The following is a 19,973-nucleotide window of genomic DNA, read 5'->3' on the forward strand; positions in this document are numbered from 1 at the left end:
TGCAAAAAAGTTATTGTGATTTCTCCCTTATGCATCATATGCGTTTGTATGTTCTGTGTTTTGCTCTGCCACATAAATTTCATGTGTGACAATGTGATAAAAAACCCCCAAACTGTGAACTGTGTCTGATTACATTGGTAATAGTTAGTGGTTTAGAAGTATGTAATTCATAGGTGTGTGGAGTTTTTTTATTTTATTAATAACATGCCAGTGGTACCAGAGCAGTTTAAACACAATGTGCCACTATAGTGGGAAACTGCCTGCTCTTGAATTAGCAGCTGTCAACTTTTGTATGGACTCCTTTATATATATATTTCATAGAGCTTATTAAATAAAGAACAAGGCAATTGCTGAGCATTTGCTTTTGGAAGCTCTGGTATGGTTCTAGATGTGTAAGCTTTAAGGGCTATATAGTATCAGGTTTAATGTTGACATTACCGTTTACCTCTGCTATGCCATAGTATGAATTACAGCTGAATTACTTTCTGACTGCGTGCATTACAGCCTCCCTCTATTTGTACTGATGAACTTAGAAGGAGAAATACTTGAAGTTCTGTCTCTCCATTACATTATTTTTTCAGTGGTTATAACTATGAAATCTGAGTGACACTAGAAAACTTCATTACAGTTTTCGGAGTAAGTGGGGAGGCCCAGACTACTTGCTTACCTGAAACCAGTGTCCTCTGATGGAGGTGGCGTCTTATCTAAATCTGTGAAATGCTGTGGCTGTTAAATGAGCTCTGATTTCTCTAAAGCTAGAAATGTCCTGAGGTCTCTGACCAGTATTGCTTTATATTTAATTAAGATACAAAACCAGCATAGAATAAACTGTTTTCAGTTTAGTGTGTAGCAGATTTTGACAGGTAATTATGATGAGGAAGACAGAAGTCATACAAAAGTAGTCCATATCTCTACAGTATTTAATAATTTTGGAGTCAACTAGGAAAGGGGAGATAAAGCATGTGAGATTTGTTACATGTGAATTGACATAGAATTATTAAAAAAAGACAGATCCCTGATACAGGATGAATTGAGATTGCTTGTAAAAGCGGGTTCACCAAGCATATTTCAGTGTACTGGATCTGTGAGGCTGCATCTGGGGGCAGCAATACACGCTGTGCTTGCAGGACAGGAGCAGCCTATTCCAAGAAGCAGTTGCTGAAAGACTCAAGGTTATGTTATACAACGTGCCTGGTCTCTATTCATACACTGTAACGCAGCCATGAATTAACACCAGATTGAAGCCAAGGGCCATGTTTTGAAAGAGAGGAAGAGCAGAAATAGAAATTGCATCTCTGTTTGATCCGTGTATGACCGCAGCCATAACACCCAAGGCCCAATGCCAGTCACCACGCTTTGCTCTGGGGCCTTCAGGCCATAGGATTTCAGTGTCCTTTTTTAAGTGCCACCTCTGAAGTTCTCTGAAGGTGTTTCACAGTCTGTTGCTAATCAAGTTACTGGCTGGAGTTGATATCTTGGGGTGCGGGGAGCAGTAATGGAGTGGAAAGTTTATGTAAATGCTGTTTGCTTGTATGTGCTTGGCAGATACGCACCCAAGTTACCTGGACATTACAGGCTGGGATTCACTGCTGCAGTAGCCCCCAGGACAGGGAAATACCTTGGGTGTCTCCTCAAACCTTACCACAGTTGAGACTTTCAGCAGGGCAGTGAGGTATTGCAGTGGTTTTGCGTTTATGCTCTTTCCTAGTTTGATGGGGCTTGGGAGGGAGGAAGGGAGTGTTGACTTAAACTTGTTACAGTAAATAAGAGGTGAAAACTTTTAAACTTTCCCTTTATGTGAATTGTTGAATGTTTAAGAGTCTTTTGCTCGCAGTTGTTTACAGTAATTGAGTCCTTTCCCTTCTAGTGCTCGTGCTGCTGTCCTCAGTATGTATTCCAAGACAAATGCTACACACGAGACCTGCAAATACTTTACAGCAGAAGATACGTTTTCTGGTTTTGTTGTCTGAATGTTACACCTTTCAAAATACGTTAGTCCCTAACACCGAGAACAAACTTCATGTCCTAAAGTAAAACAGCAAAGACAGACAATAAACCTTCTGTAACTCCCACTGCTATCACCTTTCAGGCAGTGGGCATTTAGGGACCTGAAATGTAAGGAGAAATAATGACAACTAAAACTGCCAGAGTTCTCTGATAAGTAATATCTATCATAGTGAATTTTGGTTTTGAACTGTTTTTCTTTAATTACTTGGTTTTAGACCTTAAGCAGCCTGGAAAGTCAAGGGATCTGGGACTTGGGAGAAGGAAAGGAGGGGTAATACGGTTGTAGATTTAGGACCTGCAGATTTCCACAAGTGTTACAATGATGTTCTGGTGGGATAGGTAACCTCTTCCTCTACCTCATCCTGCGCTCTGAGATCCTCTGTTTCTTGCTGTCATTTGAAACTACTTGAGCAGTTGTCTGCTACACATTGTGCTCTTTGGTGTAAGTAAACCTCTTTCTCTCAGTGTTTAGATACAGTAGGCAAATACCAGGGGTGATAGCTCGGGCATGGTTCGTTTTGATTCAATTTTTAGCCATTGCTCGTTAAATCTGCTGTACTATCTAGCTACCAATTGGCATACTCAGCAAAAAGCTTTGGAAAAGACTTGCTTTGTGATCTGTTTGCCAAATACAGAGTTTAGTTTCTCCTCTATAATCAAGCTGGAGTCAGCTGATTATAGCTGAGACTTTTCATGCCAGTATCCTGCTTGTTGTCCTTTCCCTGCCCCTTTGGTCAAGTGACTCCCATTGCTGGGAAAAAATAAACCAAATCTCAAACTCCTCCAATTTAGAAGTATCTCTTGTTATCTCTAAACAGTAGGGTTTCTTTCAACTATAGCAGCATCAATTTGATGAGGAGGGACAACTTCCAGAAGAGTCTAAAGAGCATAAAGTCTCTTCTGGGATTTGCTATCTCCTGACAGATGGAGAAAGGTGTCAGCCCTTCAGCATGAACACAGATAGTCTGATTCAGAGGAAGCAATTGGCAGGTAGGAAATAAAATGTTGGATTTTTTCCATTTCCTTCCCTAGCTACCTTTTTATTTCACTATCAATTATACTTTTGGCATTGTGGCCAGGAAAACAGCTTCAAGCTGAGTTGATACTGTCTCTTGCTGTGGTTTTGGTTTTTTTTTTTGCAGTTCAGAAAGCACTTGTGTTTAAAGTTTTCCCTTATTTAGAATACCTGGTTTAAATGACTTACCTGTACATCATAATCTCAAGTGATCTAACAGCTCAGTCCATCTGCATAGAGGCCATCCCAGCTGTATTTGAGTTTATTAGGGCTTGCCATGATGGCTGGTGCCTGGCTCCTTCGTTGACACAAGTGTCGTTGTCACAGTTTGTTTGTGCCCAGCTCCCTGTGTGCAGGCAGACGACAGCCCTGATGCAGCGTAGCAGGAACGCACGCAGCCAGCGCGGGCTTGACGCTGTACCTGGGTTGTTAAAACTTCTTGGGACCCAGAGCACGGTGGCAATGCTGCAAGACGGTGCCTTCATCTGGAGTCTTTGCCACTTTCAACAGTGCTCTTGCTTTTGGAAGTGCTGTACAGAGACACCCAAAATGCCTGACTTTAGATTAAAAGAAAAAAGAGGACTTCAGTCTTTTGCTTAAAAAAGTTGTTGCATAATTTCTAGACCCACGCTGTCCCTAGAAGCATAGGAACATTTGCACCAAGCTGCACCTTGGCTAATGAGCCCAGCTGGAGCTGATCTGTTTCTGCATCTCTGGTACAGATAATCTGACCATGGATAATTGAGTGTTGACTATAAATAACCCACTTTGAAATCCTTGTCTTAAAATTGTTTTCTCTTCTTCCTGTTAGCTTCCAAGCGTAGTCCCCATGTAATCATTTCTTGGCTGACCAGAAGCTACTCTTGACAAACAGATGTACTATTCCTTCTTCCCACCTGAAGTGCTGTCTTACACCAAGCATGGATGAAGCCAGGTTCTAGCACTATAAAAAGCCAGCTAAGCCCTGGTAGGAAATAATCGTCCTGATATGTTTTACCTATGCTCCAATTGTCTTGCGTGGTTTAAGTCAAAAATGACTGATACACGTCAAACATTCGATACCTTGGAAAGATATTTATGACATGCTTGTTCTCAGAGACCTCCTGTTGCGTATCATCGTTAAATGTCTTCAGGTAAAACTGATTCCTTCATGTGAACTTGCTTGTACTTCGTATGATCTTGGTTTATTGGCTTACTGTCCATGTTAAAACTTGCAAGAGTTGTTCTGAGTTGAGCTATGCCTTGTTTCAATGATAAATGATCCCCCCTCCCAATGAATTTATGTCCGTAACTACAGAAAGTAATTAGAGCACCTCATAGGAAAAATATTGCATGTCTTCAGCTGGTGAGCATCCACATTTTATTTTTTCCTGAAAGTTTTTCTGAAATACAGTCTCTGTGTGCTCTTGGGAAGATGCAGAGAAGGGTGACAGGTTGTTCAAGGCCTTGGAGGCTGTAGGAGGGGAAGCTGAACTGCACAGCTGTGCTGTCACAGCTGGGCCAGGCTGTGGAGCTCAGTATCTTGGTAGGTGGGTGTCATGGAAATAATCTGTCTCTGTCCCTGTGCCACTCCTGCCACATGAGTATGTGACAGAGGCAACATGAGGGGGTGAATACACTTGGAATGCCTTCAATTCACATCTGCACTCCAGTCACTGTCTGGCCTCGTAAAATACCTTTCTTCACACAGCATCTGAAACACTGACAGTGATTCAACAAATTTTGAAGTCTTGATTTGTTATTATGTAGTAGCTTGAAACAACTTAGTAAAGGCCTATCTGAAAGAAATCTTCTACATAGGTAGAAGAGACATTTAAAATTGTAGATATTCAACACTCTCCCAGTCAGGACAATGATGGGAAAGCTGTTGGTATTATGAACAGGTCAATAGTTCACCCAAAGTAAGTAATCTGTAATACATGACGTTGGTTGCAGTGAAGAATGGTTAAGAGACGTGTTCAGAGGCAAAACTGGAAGGAGTTGTCGCTTGGGCTCTCAGAGCATCTATGTCATTCACGTGCGGTTAGGTCTGAGTTTCTTTATGTTGCACAGTTAGAAGTCATAAATGATGCAAGTTAAAGCAAACAATCTTTTTTAGAACTTAAGTTGCATGTAGATATAGAACTGAAGACATTTTTTGAGGGAGAGGAACAGGTGAAAAATGCCCTTCAAACCCCCTTTGGTATTTGGGTGTCTTTACGTGTTGTTTGTTCCGTTTTGTTCTGTAAAAGGTTGAACGTTTGGTTTCTGGTTTGTAAGGGCTGTTGTTTATAGTGAGGGAAACACAAACAAGTGACCTCTTCAGGACTGATTTTGCTGGTTCACTGTGGAGGCTGTGTATTAGGTGGTTATCACTTGTGGGTATTCCTGCAGCATTCTAAATAATGCATTTGATTATCTGTGGTAAATAATGTGTCTGAAAGATGAGTGACCTGATTTATCTGAAACATTTGGAATGAGAAAATATTCTGCACTGACAGTTATGCAGCTTTGTAGCAGGGTTTGATAAAGCAAGTTGAAACTTAGAATAAGCTCACTGAGTTTTCAAAACAAAATAATGTCCTTAGTGGGCAGATCTGTTTGGTTACCTGGATTTTCAAAAGATGTCAGAATATTCCGAGAGGATTCATTTGAAGCCTGGGAATATCCACGAGGAGTGGCAAACACAGAAAAGCAAGTAAAAAATTTCATATATAAACGTTAACTTCCGTTTCCTCAAATAATATAATTATTGTAATAATGATAGCTGTAGTAATAATAATAATAAATAGTAATAAGGCTTACGTGATTATACCAATTTTGTCTAAGAATTTTTAACTTTTTGCCAATTTGCCTTCAAAAATACAAAGTTTCAGCAATCCTGTGAAAATCAGCAATTGTGCAGAGACACCTTAGTTAATGTGCCCCCAGAGAACAGCATTTCATGTGGCAGTGGCAGTTATCTCACCTGTACCTGCAGAGCAGACAGAGCTTATCCCGTCTCTTTTGCGAGGGTGCAAAGGACTGTGGATATGGGATGAAACATTGAGAGTGCTGGAGAGTGGAGAAGCTCAAGGTAACAGAGATGGAGTAAATTTAGAGATCAAACCCATGGATTTTTAGCAAAATGTTTTTCATTATTTCTCTGCTTATAAAACAGCTTGTTAGGAAATACATTGGTTCACCAGGTGCTGGTTTTAGGTCCCAGATAACAGCCAGAAGGTTTACAATAGATTGGATACAAGTTCTGCAAAGCTGCTGTTCTTGGCTAATGTCAGTAAAGTTGCCATTTTGGTACAAGTTTCTTCTAAGGAACAATAAAATGAGCTGGTGATGTGTTCTCTTGGTACTGAATAAAATCTGACCTGATACTGTGCACAGAAACAGATCAAGAACATAAGTCTCCTAAAAACGATAGCTTCTTTTCTCGGAGCCCTAGTACAGCGTGGTTTTTGGCCAAACTGCCTCAGTAGTTCTATCTCACTCTTTTTATGGCTTATCTTTTCTTATCTGTGATAAGAAATGCTGTCATATCTGTTTGCATTAAGTAAAGCATTAAAGAAGTATCAGTTTTCTCTAAGAGTTTTATGATAGATGAGGAGGAACATCTGATGATTTCCTAAGACAATAATGCACATCAATTACTTTTGGTTATTGTTTTGTATATATCATTAAAGATGGAGATAGAGATACAGTGAAATACTTTACCTGATCAGTGTAAGTAAATAAATAAACCCGTGTACCATCAGATGACCTTGAATGCGAAAGCTCTGCCTGTGGCCTCAGGACGCAGGTCTGTTACACGGTGCCAAGCGTCAGAGCTTGGCAGTGCTGGTTTTCCTCTGTTTGCAACAGTGTGTCTGTCTGGAGTAAAATTGTTCAAGTTGGGTGTTCGTGGGAGTGAACAGGCGAGTTGCTTTTAAATTTGTATATTTAGGAAACCAGAGTGCTGTTCCTCTTGTTACATTTCAGAGTTAAATGTAAAGATGCGTTTTTCTTACATCCAACAAAGAGCTGAATAAAAGATTTCTTTTCACATATAAAATCACCCACAAATTTCTGATTTGTCGGCAGTGCTTATCTTTGCTTGAAGGAAAATACCTTTGCTTGATTGCTGGAAATATTTTAGAATTTCACCTGATATACCTCCCCTGGGTTGAGGGCTGCCAATACCTTTCCTTGCCCTGAGAGTGGTGGGGAAATGGTGGAAATGCTGTTAGCACTGGTCAGAGGGTGGTGAGACACTGGTGCAGAAGGATGGTGCAGGCTGTCCTTGTATAAGCACTGGACAGGAGGTGTGAGGTGGGATTTACCTCAGACACTCCCAGACACATTGAGATGTCTCATTAATTTTGTGTTGGACACCAGAGCATCTTCTGCAGCAGAATGGGAAATTTCCATGCATAAGCTCTTCTTGCCTTTTTTGGTAGAGTGTCACTCAAAAACGTGTGGACCCGGGATTCTGTTCCTTCTTTTTTGCCTGGGGATTTTTGGTCTTGCTGAGCTGAGAAACGTGTATGACTTAGAGCAGAAAATTGCCAGTTTTTCTGCAGTAGCAGTGCCAGGCAGCAAATGCTGATTACACGTGCAGAATCGTGTCGTTACAAGAAGTGATCAATTCCTACTTAAATCTCCAGGTTTTTTTAATCAAGTTAATACCCTGAATTATTAATATCCCATTTTATAGCTGAAGAAACAGGCCTTGACGCTAGAGTTAGATCTGGGTCTTCCAGTGCCGTGCTGTGAAGGCTGACATTGTCACCAGGGCAAGGTGCTCACGCTTCCATCGTTTTCCTGTCTCTGCAGTACATCAGTGGTACCGTGGAGCTTCATCTTTAGATCTCAGATTCCTTGCAGAAGAAGCAGACAAGTACCCAGCAGCCTCATTTTACATTCATAGTAATTAATTGTAATTGTGATTTGGAGCATTTCTTTGCTGGAGTTCCTTTTGACCTTTCTTTTATGCTTTCTACTGAAGAGGAATGGAAGCGTTCTTGGAAGTGCTGAGCGCTTGGCTTTTTATAGAATTTGGCCATTTTTAAGATATTTGGCCACTTAACAGTAATTTAGTGATATTCTAGAGATTATTCCTCCTGTCTCTTGTAATTACCCTGGCAAATGCCAAGTTATCCCATAAATAAAAGATTTTTTTAGGAAAACAGCATGTTTATCCTACTGTGTTAAACACAAACACCCTCATTCTTCCCTGAATCAAGAAAGAAAAAATGCCGTGTCTTCCTCTAAATACACACTTGTGTTTTTTGCTGCTTTTCATTTTGTGCTTTGGTTCATTTCTGCAGCTACTTGAGTTGTATCAACAATTATAAAAAAAAGGAAAAAAAAAAAAACCCAAACCCGCAGCCGTTTTCAGCGCTTGTTGTTCTTGGCAAGGGACCAGTTCTGGTGTCCAACTGGTAGGACCTGGAGCTCGGTGCTGAACAAGTGCCTGTAGCCCAAACAGTTGGTGTGTGCGAGCGCTGCTCGGTATTTGCTGCAGCAGGTCATCTGCCCGCTTTTTTCGCCGTGTGCAGAATACCTAATCACGTCGCCGTGTCGCTCTGACGGCATCTGTGGCAATGTGGATCGTTCCAAAAGTGCATGTTTACAGCCGTCGTAGAATCAGATTAAGTTGGCAGCCTGCTCCTCTCTGTAAGTGGCTCAGTTTACATTTCTTCTTCTCGCAGGATGTTTTGCATAATTTTGCTGATCCTACTCACTTGCAGACTTCGTGAAATGGAGAATCGTTTTAGTGGGTTTGTGTCAGAAAGCGAAGCTTGTGTTTGTTGTAAATAAACACCGGCGGAACGGGGGTTATTTTAGCACTTGATAATTTCCCAATTATGTCATTTGACCTGGAATGAAGCTCGCGATCGCCGAGCAGTGTTTTGTGCAGCGGCTGGGTCCGGGGGTTTGAGCTGGCAGTTTGTTTCCTTTGTCAGTTTACAAGAAGTATCAAAATGAAACCGACTGTGCCGTTTCCTTTCCAGCGTGCAGCGCAAGAAGGGTGGAACAGTTTGCGGATATTATTTCCCAACTTTTTCTGCTGGACTGGGAATAGTGTTTTGTCAAAAAGCGGGTAAAGTTACCTTTCGGTCTTGCAATGTTGTGCTGTATTTCGCTAGCGTCAAATCCAAGTTTATTTTTGCATAACCTCACGTACTGGATTCTGTTAGGTTTTTTTAGACTGTGGCTGCAAAATGAAAGTGCTTACAAGGTGTTTATGAACTCTTGTAATGAACCAGCTGCCAGTTACTGCAGGATGACACATTTCTGCAAGCAGTCGAGTTGGTTGTTCAGTTTCCTGGTCGCTGGCTGTCGCTTTTTGGGCATGTGGGGGGTTTTTTCTGTTTTAGTTTTGTTAGAATTAATGCCAAGTACCTTTGCAAACTTTGAACTGGGATCAGGACAAGGTGGCGGGTTTCACTTACTGTTTACTGCAATTGTAAGTATACATTGCTCAACTTTGCACAGTGAAGGGCTGTGCAACAAAACACCTCAGGATATGCTGTAAATAGAAAATCTGTAATTTGTGCATAGGTGGTGCATGGCATTACCATGAGTAACGTCTTCATCAGCAAGACTGTGATACGTTACTGGAACAGAATCACGTTGTGGATAAGATACTAAATTTCATTGCCATCTGCTTAAATATTGTAAATGGGGAATAACAAACAGTGTTCGTATTTTGTGAGGGGCAGTGAGGAATAAATTGGTTTATGCTATTTTAAATAAAAGGGCTATGAACTCAAGGGCTGTGATAAAAGCAAGCTTAAAAGGAGTTTTATTGTTCTGTAATGTTTACTGACAGCCAAGATCTTTCTTATCTTTCAGAGATTTAGCAATTACATTTTTTCTGGTTTTACCAAATGCGATGCCAAGCTATAATGCATAACACTGGGTCTCTGAGTTATTTGTGGGCCAACCTAAAATTGATTTTTACTTTAGGCCTCTTGTACGCAGGAAGTCAGGTCGTGCTACGCGAGAGTAATGTTTCAAAATGACTGGTGCTGACAAAGTTCTAGCATCTCTTCTGACAGCGTTAGTGGGATTTTTTGGGGTTTTGTTTCAACTGCCTACAAAAAGTACTGAAAGACCAAAGGCATCTCTTTCTCTATGCTCAAGCTGCATCTTGACTTCTTTCCTTTGCAATCTTCTGTGTCTCTCCGATGAAGAAGACACTAATTGTGGGCAAAACCTGTTCGCTTGATTTTATCAATTTTGAGTAGTGCGTGCTGGGTAAGGATGGATGTGGGTGGGATATACCAAGAAATGGTTTTTGCTTGTTGTCCAAATTGGAGATATCTGCAGTTTGAGGATCATATAAAGATCTTCTTGCATATAATGCTACTGCAGTCCACCTGCAAGCCTATGGCTGGCCAGTTTTACAGGCAATGTATATGTAACTGTTGTGTTGTTGTCTGTAGGATTTGCTGTGAGCTGAGTGAGTGTTTGACCTTGTGAGACTCCAGGCAAAAATGTGAGAAGAGACTTTGCTCAGAATGTGGTTTTGCCTTTCTTTTTTCCCACATGCTGTGCTTGTGGCTCTGGAGCTCACGTTGCCTCTCTGTTGCTTTGCTTTTTTGCTCATGATTAGAAGGAGATGTGGTGTTTCCTGCAAAACAGCTGCTAGTATTCCCCGGTGGCCAGTCAGAGAGGATCCAGTGGAACTACAGACTCAAAGGCGGACCTAGAGGACTTTGGCAGCTGCAGCAGAGAGGCTTTGGGGAAAGGTAGGGGGTTGCATCGTGCAGGATGCAGGAAGGAGGATTGGAAATGGAGTACAGGGGCATGGGAGAGGAGCTCTGGAGGTTCAGGGACTGTTAAGTCTCCAACAACATGAGGACTTCACGTCTACAAACAATTCAGAATTGGCTGAGAAAGTTGGCCTACATCCATGTTTCCATAGGACATGGAGAATCTCCTGGAATAGTTTAAGATCGTTCGCAATGCAACTGATGCAGCGTTTGCAGTGCGGGTCAGGACAACATGTAGCGCTGGGCTTTTAACCTCTTGCCACTAACTGGAGAAAAATAACAGATATTGATCTGAAATTGATTCTTTAGAAAGCACAGTTGATTCAGCGAGAGGGTGTTAAACTTTCCTCCGCGATGAGTGTCGTTAACACGGTGGCTGTGGGACAGCAGCAGTCACATGTTGCCTGCCACTCGCTGCAGCGGCTGCGCTGAGACAGCTGAGAGGTTGCAGAAGGATTAATGCGGTAAAGAGGATTGCAACTTTGATTGTGTTCACGCTGCTCCTGGATTTGACAGCAACTGGTATTTAGAAACAAAACAGAATATGTGCTGTTATTTTAGTGGAGTGTAAACATCCATTTGGAAGTATCGAAGTGAATTGAAAAAATTCTCTTTCATGCTTTAAACTTGAGCACGCGTTCGTAGCATTGCAGGCTTCTGCAGAAACTGAAATGCATGGAGGATTTAGGTTAGTCTGTTACAAGTGACAGCTGGTTCTCGAGTTGCTTTGCAGGATTTTTTCATTTTTTAGGGGCAAAAATTTTCTTTCTACTTTAGGGGCATTTATGCCCAGTGACTGTGCCACTGCTTTCTGTAAACAGGGACAGCCATGTCCGCAGTTTTGTGTACGAGTTCACTTGCCCTGCTGGATCCAGTCTGTCTGCACCTGAACTGCAAACGAGCATAGAGGGTTTTATGCAGATGGCTGGTTGTCTCCTGAATGTGTTAGTATGTGAATATCTAATTTTGTAACAACTATTTGATGGGAAAATGTCTCTTATTCACATATTAATTTATAACATAGGCCGTATAATGGCGGATTTCTATGTTGTGTGTAATTCCTTGTATAGATGTAAAATATGAATAGACAAACTATTAGAAATTTTTAAAGAACAGAATGTGACCAGGAAACTCAGTTTGATAGAGGAGCAGCACCACCCTGGTTTAAGCAGTTCATTTTGACAGCTGAGAGCCTCCTTGCTTTGTCATATATTCCCATTATTTCTCTTTGAAATTTATTATCAATGTTTAAGGCTGATTCTCTACCACACCTGTAGTAAGGAAGGAGGAAGCGAGAGGCAGCCTTATAGTTCTTGAGAAGGAACATATCAATATTTATGATATGTTCAGTATATCCATAGTTACGATTTATGCCCCCCCCCCATCGAGAATCATCTGTGAGTCTTTGCACCTTCAGCAAGTCCATCCTGCAGCCATGCTTGCCCAGCTCAAACAGTGGTTTTCTGCCCCTTGGAGGGAGTTTCTCTTCCAGTTCTCCACTGTGGCCCTTCCTGCAAGGTGTCATGGCCATCGTCTCCTGCTGACACTGAAGAGACGTTTGCTCGCGTGAGTAAACGTGCAGATTTTACCCATCCGACCAGCGTGTGAGGACACCGCTGGTTGTGTGGCGCTGGCTGTTTACACTCTTCCTCCTGTGTGACTTTACAGCGGTTGTGATTCCCATTTTGTTTCTAGGAAATTGCAAGAGGAGCTGGGTAATGCTGATAATTCTCAAATACGTATCAGAGTCTGTCTAAAACATGGAAGAATTTTTGTAGCCGTGTTTTGGGGGAAGAGGGGAGTTTGAGGAGGTAAAAGGAAACGCCAGATATAGCAGTTGGTTCTGATCACAAGAATGACTGCCAATCTGGCACACTCTGATAAAATAAGTAGTCTTGTAATCTTTTTCTTTGCTATCTTTTAAGTAAACATTTATCTGAAATAGTGGAATGCACTTCATTATATTGTCATATCACAGCAGTGCCTCTTCCACCATTTTCTGTGTTACGGTAAAAAATCCAGAGTTAATGTACTGGTTTGCTCTTGGGAATTAAAAAATTGAGAAGGTTGTCAAGGGAAAAGCACCAAACGTTTTGCTTGACTAAAAATCCAGTGTAAAGAGACTGTTGAAAAATAACTTGGTATGGCATGCGTTACTTAGATGACTTTAAAATGAAGTTTTAGATGGTCAGTGTTTGGAATGTCCATCTTTCCTGAAGGTTAATTTCAATAACAGAGTAGTGTATTTCACTTCCAAATATATTCATAGGGATGATATTAAAGATACAGTTTACTAGAAGGCAGTCACTCCTGAGAAAACCATGAGCTGTGGTGAAGATTGGAGTAATGAATCCTGAATTTACATCATTTGTGTGTGGAAGTCACGGTTTTTTCCAAAGTTTCACTTTATATACAGCTTGGTTTTGTTGGTTACATAGCGGTTCCTTTTCATCAGTCCTCAAGCAATTAACGGGACAGTTAAATAACAGTTACTGTTTCAAGATTCACCAACCTTCTCTGCAAATACTTCATAAATTTAAATTTTTATTAAGCTAATTTAAATTGAAGTGGTTGCTGAGAAGGTTGATGGATCTCAAAACAATAGCAATTATTTAACAAAATAAATGTGAGTGCAACTGTGCATTTCAGAGGCAGGTGCGTAGCTTGCAGGCTTGTTGCCACAATCGCGAGGTGAACTACACATAAATTAACTGCATCCTGCGAAGGACTCTTAAAGGCAGAGGCTGCGCGCTCAGGTGGCGTGGAGGGGTGAAAACTGACAAATGACGGTTGGCGTTTGGGGTGTGAGGGGAGCTGCTTTTTGTATTAAAAAAAATACAGCTGTTCTGTTCTTCAGTTGCAAGGGAATCTGGAAGGAATTTCAGCATTTGTAATTAAAACTCTGAATATGAAGGTATAGAAGTGCTTGATCTTTAATAGCAAATGCCCTTATTTAGTCATTGGAGATACAATAGGAGCAGTTTGGAATATTCCGTGATTGATTTTTTTAAAGCGTGTATCTTTGTTCCTGAGCTATTCGCCTATTGCAGGTTAATCATGGATGAATCCTTCTGCTACTGGCAAGTTTTGACTTGTGAGGATGCCAGACAAATTGTTGTGTTTTGATTCTCTGTGGGAAAATTTTTCTTAGTTATCCTCGAAATACCAAACTGGCGAGCGCAGAGCTGATGATGTGCACACAAAGCCTTCCCTTGCAGCAGGGCGCTGCTGCTTCCCTAACCTGCTCGTGGCACACGGGCGATGCTGTGCAAGCTCAAAGCACAGCACCCACTTGGGACTCTTCAAGTTAAGGAAAAGTTGCTGCGTGTTGAAGGAGAAGCTCCGCTTGCCTCATGTTCTCGGTCTGTAACTAACTTAGACTTGCTGTGTTTGATCACTGGCAGTAGAGGGGGTACCTGGCCGATCCCCACTGGGAGGCTCCTGGTGCCGGGGTGCCCGGAGGCAGCTGCTGCCCAGCACAGCCCTGCTGACTGGAAAATTCCTCCTCCCCAGCCCATCTGTGCCACTCGCTGCCCGTGGCTGGAGAGCGCCAGGGTGAAGGGGCTGGGGAAAAGGTGTTCCAAAACTGGGGACGTGCTGTTCAGAATTTATGGCATCTCTCGGCAAAACACAACTGCTGTCTCCTGTAGTACTTTGTAGTTGGGCTGAAGTTTGCAGCACCAGACCCGTTGTCTGCAGCTTGCTGTGATCCAGCCAGCTGGCCAAGCACTAGTGCTTTTCCCTTGGAGGCATATATAATTTGTAAAGAATGGCCAAATACCTCCTTAAAATAATCTTTCTAGTTAACAGTATCAAGGATAAGACATTTAGATTTTAAAAAGTAATATAATAACCAAACCCAAGCAATTTCACTGAAGTCTGTCTGTCCTGAAGCCTGTTCTCCTGCTGCAGGGTCAGCAAGGCCTTGCTTTTCGCAGTATGTGATAGGTCTCTTGTGTGAGCGTGAGCAATGCTTACATAGCGGCCTGACCTCTGGATGCAATGTTCATAACTTATACATAAATTTCCTGCTTTTTTGCACTTGCCGTTTGCTCTGTGTGGGAAAAAATAAGCTTTTACCTTGTTTGGTGATGCACCAGCCACCAGCCAGTGCCTGCCTCTCTAGGAGGTCTGGGAGCGGCAGGCTTCTTGCTACTTTTCAGTCCTGTGGTTGTTTTCCTTAGAGCTTCCCATCAAATTTGAAACAAGATGGTCATAAAGTAAACTGCCCTATAACCAGGTCACATCAGTTCTTCACAAAGCATTATAGAAGCAATCTCGTGTCTGTCACAGTATTTCACCGAGTCATCAGCTGCTGTTACATACTCCTCCTCCTCCTTTACGTGAAAGAGCTGAGACACCTAGTGTAGCTCACACAGATGCTGGTGGTTGCTTAAAATGTTTTGAGTTTTCTTGGTAACATTTTCTAGTAGATCATTAGCTTTTATTTTATTTTATTTTATTTTATTTTATTTTATTTTATTTTTACATTGTTCAGAGCACTTCACAGAGTTGATGTTGTTTAGTTATCATGTGGCTTGATTACATTCACAACAGTAGCGACCTGGTGTTCTTTGGAGTGATGAAATCTTTGTAGCTAGCATTGAGAGGAACCATTTCCTCTTCCCTGACTGCTTTTTTCTTTTTCCCTTTAGCCTACGAAATGCTGTAAAGCTTATTATTTTTCCATTGCAGAACGAAGACACGGTTCAATGTGTAAACCTTCCCCTTCTCCAGCTTCTCCAGCCTGCAATTCCAGGACATCCCTAGTACAGATGAAACCGAAATCCTGTATCAGCGGCCATAACCCTGTCAGCAGCAACTCAAAGCCATTCAAAACGCCCAAAGACAATCTACTTACCTCCAGTAGCAAACAGCACACAGTCTTTCCTTCAAAAGTATCACGGGATAAACCATGGTAAGTACCAAAATAATAGTTACTGAAGATATAGGTGTTCAAAAAATAATAAGTATCTCTACATATATTGAACAGTCATCAGAAAATTCTGTATTCTCGCCTTATTTAAGTTTACAGTTTAAACCTCTACATTTCCTAAAGGAGGAAACTGGAATGTTTTTAAATGTAAAATAATGTATCTATATAGGAGGAGGAAAAAAGACTGAATTACTTTTCTGATGTTCCATCAAATGGCTGCTTTTCTAAGATGTGTATAGCAAGTGAAATCTTGACCCAGTTTGCTGTCTTTAAGAACCATCATCCTTTACAGTGTCAGCCCTTAAAACAGGTGCTTTTAAACAGTAGGATAATACTGGCAGAGTTCTTAATATTGGCTTAATTGATGTTCATGAAAACTTACTGGTTATATTTGTTTACCTTCAACAGCAGCTGCTGCTGGAGTTCATCCTGTGTTTTGTTAATGTTTGATGCCTTATAAGAAGACAGAAGAAAACTCTGGCTGCAAAAATCACTATTTTGGGGACACCGTACGTCATGTACTGTGATATATATACATATATAGGCTTTGAGACTGCCAGGCCCATCCTCCTATGACTGCGATGATAGCAGCAGAGTTGCAAAAATGTAAATGAGAGCAGAACTGGGTCACTATTTTATCCCATAGGAAACTGTTTTGTCTTTAGTTATCTACAGAGAAGATGTTCAGTGATTAGGTCACTGGGTTGGTGCCTCAAGATTTGGGTTTAGTTCCTGGTTCTGCTGTTACGGCTCAGTCTCCTCAGCCTCAGTTTTGTGTCTGTACCCTTGAGATAGTAAGACTTCCTTTTTCTAAAGTTTTATCTATTTGCTCTGTAAAGATCCTTCCCTTTTATGTGTAATAACTAACGTATGAAGGTCATGATTTTAGGTAGTGTTTCTGGATACAACTGCCTTAAAGCAGTAAATAAGCTACTGCAAACCATTCACTCATGAGACAAAGCATAAACTGAAGTTATGTTGAAGCTTTTGTTTTCTGCCCGAAACGTGCACTAGTTGGTGTGATTTCGGAGAGAGCAGCTTCTGCATAGCTGTGGAATTTACCCTGCACTGGAACAAACTTGATCAAAATCTAATCCTATAAATCTGAACCCACCATCTCTATAAGCATGATGAGCATTGTGGACAATTATGGTATATAATTCTGAAAATAGAAAATCTGTACATTTAGATTGCACACACACGTATACACAGGTGAGACAGAAGCTATTCTAGTTCAGGTGCAAGTGCCTTTTTGCTTGTTGGGTAGCAATTTGCTACTTAAAAAGTATGTTATGGACTGAATAGTGACCTTTTCTTCTGAGTGTTGAAGAGGAATTTTATACAAGAGAGGATTTTTTTTAGAGTCTAATTAAAAGAATATCAGAAAGGGCTTTAGAGGATTAACACTATTGACTATAAACCTGTTTCTCATCGCAGTGTTACAGACAGCAACTTCCATATCCACATTTCAGCATACTAACTGCATCTATAAACAAAATCTTCCGTTCTGGCAACAGATGGCATTCTGTCAGTCACTAAAAGCTGGAAGGGAACAAAATCACTGAGCATTTCCACCAATCCCTTTTCCCTTTATTGGTTACATCCCAAACATTTACTGGTGATTAACAAAGTAGATTTAGCTGTTTAAAACTGTTGTACTGCACTGTTAATTCCTTGGCAATGAATATGTCAGTAGTTGTACCTGTGAGTTACCCGATTCTTGCTGCTTTGCTAGGAGATAGTACTGTGGTTTTGTTTACCAGCGGGGAGGAAAAATGAGGCATAGAGTAGTTAAAGTTATTATAATCATCATGTAACAAATCACACACAGTCTGAAGTGGAGATCAGTGAAGTTGTCTTCCAAAATCTACTGTTCAGTGCCTTAGATTGCATGACTTGTTAAAGAATAAACCTGTGATAATTATCAGACCGGTTTATAGAGAGCTGACAGCTGTTATTGAAGAAAGTATTTGTTCTTATTCCATTAGTGGATTATAATTTTTATTTAGAAATCTAGAAAATATTCAGGTGGCCTGATTTTCTTAAAGGTGAAATTATTCATAAAATTTCTTCTTTTTTAAGATAAGATTATATCTTCCACTCAGCTGTCTGTACGAGCCATAGAATTTCACCCACTTATCTTTTAGAAAGAAATCCTCAATTGACACAAATACATTTGTCTGAAAAATGCAAATAGGATTCATCACATATCCAAGTGTGTTGAGGTTTGTCATCCTTGGAAGCTTCCAGTTATCCAGTGCTTTTGTCTGCTACGTTGTAGTCTTATCCCACAAATACTTACTTGACATAGGTTCTTCCAGACAGCTACCAAATTAGCTTAATTCAGGAATTGTATCACTTGCAATGATTGCTTTCTAGACCTGGGATAACCTTTGTTGTGCTTGCCTGATTCTTTCATACAGCATCTCTTTTCAGTTTTAGCTGGTACAGTTAGTAGCAGTATTTCACCAATGGCCACTGCAACAGCACGGCCCAGTTGAGGTCTGTTGTCCCCCCCGCCTGCATGTAGACCCAACTCGTCCGTTGTTTAACTCATTGTAGGTTTAGCTGAGTCATCATCTTAAACAGTGACCGAGTAACTCTTTCTCCTCTTCACATCCTGTGTTGTTCTAAAATGTGCTGTAGAGGTTCAGGTCACTCCTCAGCAAATGCTTTAAAAACATGATCAGATGAGAGATCTGGAACTGTTTTATTTTTGTAGCCGCTGTTTTAATGCTCCCCTTCTTGTAGTTTGAATATGAAGGATTATTGTGAATACATCATCCAGAAATATCTGTCAGCTCTGATTTCTTTTCCCCTCTATCTCTCTAACATTGCTGCTATTAATACAGCAGCGCTTGGAGACTGGAGCAGTGCTGGAGCACCACTGCACTCTGCACAAGATAAATGTAAACCATCATGTTCTGAAGCCTGCAGTTGAGGTAGGAAGAGGTATAGCAAAAGGGTAGAAAATAGTGAGAAGGCAAAGAATAAGATAATTCATAATAATAATGAACAAGTGATCATAATTCATAAGAATAGCCCAGATACTTAGCCTTTATAGAAGGCTTTCTTGAGGCCAGGAGCGCTCTCCCTCACTGCTGACCTGTGCAGAGGACGCCGCGTCGCTTGCCATGCCCCAGTGCGGCTTCTGAGTGCTGTTCTGGAGGATTTTGGTGCTGTGATGCTACAGGGTCTTCATTTCCACCCATCCGTGATCCTGAGACAGTGTAAAACTGGGGTAAAGTGTTGAAGTAAGCGTGGCCTGAAGTACCAGCTGAAGGAAGTCTCCTTGGCCTCCCTCCACGAGGATTAGCCATTGCTTGCCACAAGTTCTGAAAAGGAAGAAGAAGAGATGGAAATTGATGTTTTCCATCAACATGTAGAAAACTGGCAGTCTTCCTGTAAACAGAAATAGGATCACAAAGGTATACCTATAGGTAATAGTTTAAAATTTATAATGTCCCTTTTCAAAGGACTTTTAAAATCATCTCTTAGTCATTATTTCTTTGTATTAGGAAATGGCATTATTTGTACTGAGGTTGAGAAAGTGAAGTTAGTCAAGACTTAAGGATATTCCTAAGGCAGTGTGCAATTAGAAACAACATCAGAGTTAACTTGGACCACGTACTCCAGCACTAAATCACAAATACTTGGTTACATTGTAGAGAAGATCCCAGCAATGCAGAATAGAACAGCATTTTTTGGTTTTAAATGTTTGTGAATTTCTCAAAAATTTGAAAAGAGTTGAATGAGTAAATTTTAGTATGAACATAGTTATGAATTACCAAAAAAAAACCCCAGCACAATTACATATCGACAAGGAAAAACAATTTTTGAAGAGTCTGGAGAAAGGAAAGCAGAGGTAATAAGGAGCTGCAGGTGTGAGGGGTGTTGTGACATACTGAAATTATTTTTCTTGCTTGGGAATGGCTTGGAACTAAAAAAAATAGCCACAAGATACTTGGGAAGGAAATGTTAGGAGTCTGTTGCAGGTTGTACTGAAGCAGACTAGACCAGACTAGAATATTTCAGCTGGAAAGGAGCTACAATGCTCATCCAGCCCAACTGCCTGACCAAGAACATGAGAAAACAGAAGGAAGTCAGTTACCTGATCTGAAAAAGAGGATGAGCTCTTGAAGCCTGTTGTGATTGAGCACTTTATGTAGCTCTCAGATATTTTTGTAGCCTTTTTCTGGTTCCTTTCTGATTCCTCAGCATTGGTACTGAACCACTGGTCAGCGGCACTGGAAGCCACATTCCAGTATCTGTATAAGCAGGA

The 19,973-nt window shown here is 41.0% G+C and overlaps 1 protein-coding gene across 3 annotated transcripts in view; it reads left to right on the forward strand.

Moving 5' to 3' along the window:
• Nucleotides 1-8,605: 8,605 nt before the first annotated feature.
• The window catches only part of ATXN7L1 (ataxin 7-like 1), a 41,379-nt gene continuing 30,011 nt past the window's right edge, over nt 8,606-19,973 (forward strand). For 2 of the 3 annotated variants that reach the window (XM_010183773.1, XM_010183774.1), the window contains exon 1: nt 15,450-15,673. In XM_010183773.1, coding sequence (XP_010182075.1) covers nt 15,468-15,673 — 206 coding nt within the window. In that variant the 5' untranslated portion in view covers nt 15,450-15,467. Of the gene's footprint in view, nt 8,651-15,449; nt 15,674-19,973 lie in introns of those variants that run through there. The other variant, XM_010183772.1, reaches the window with a different exon arrangement.

The sequence above is a fragment of the Mesitornis unicolor genome, unplaced genomic scaffold, assembly GCF_000695765.1.
Source record: "Mesitornis unicolor isolate BGI_N332 unplaced genomic scaffold, ASM69576v1 scaffold24484, whole genome shotgun sequence".
Taxonomy (NCBI): Eukaryota; Metazoa; Chordata; class Aves; order Mesitornithiformes; family Mesitornithidae; genus Mesitornis; species Mesitornis unicolor.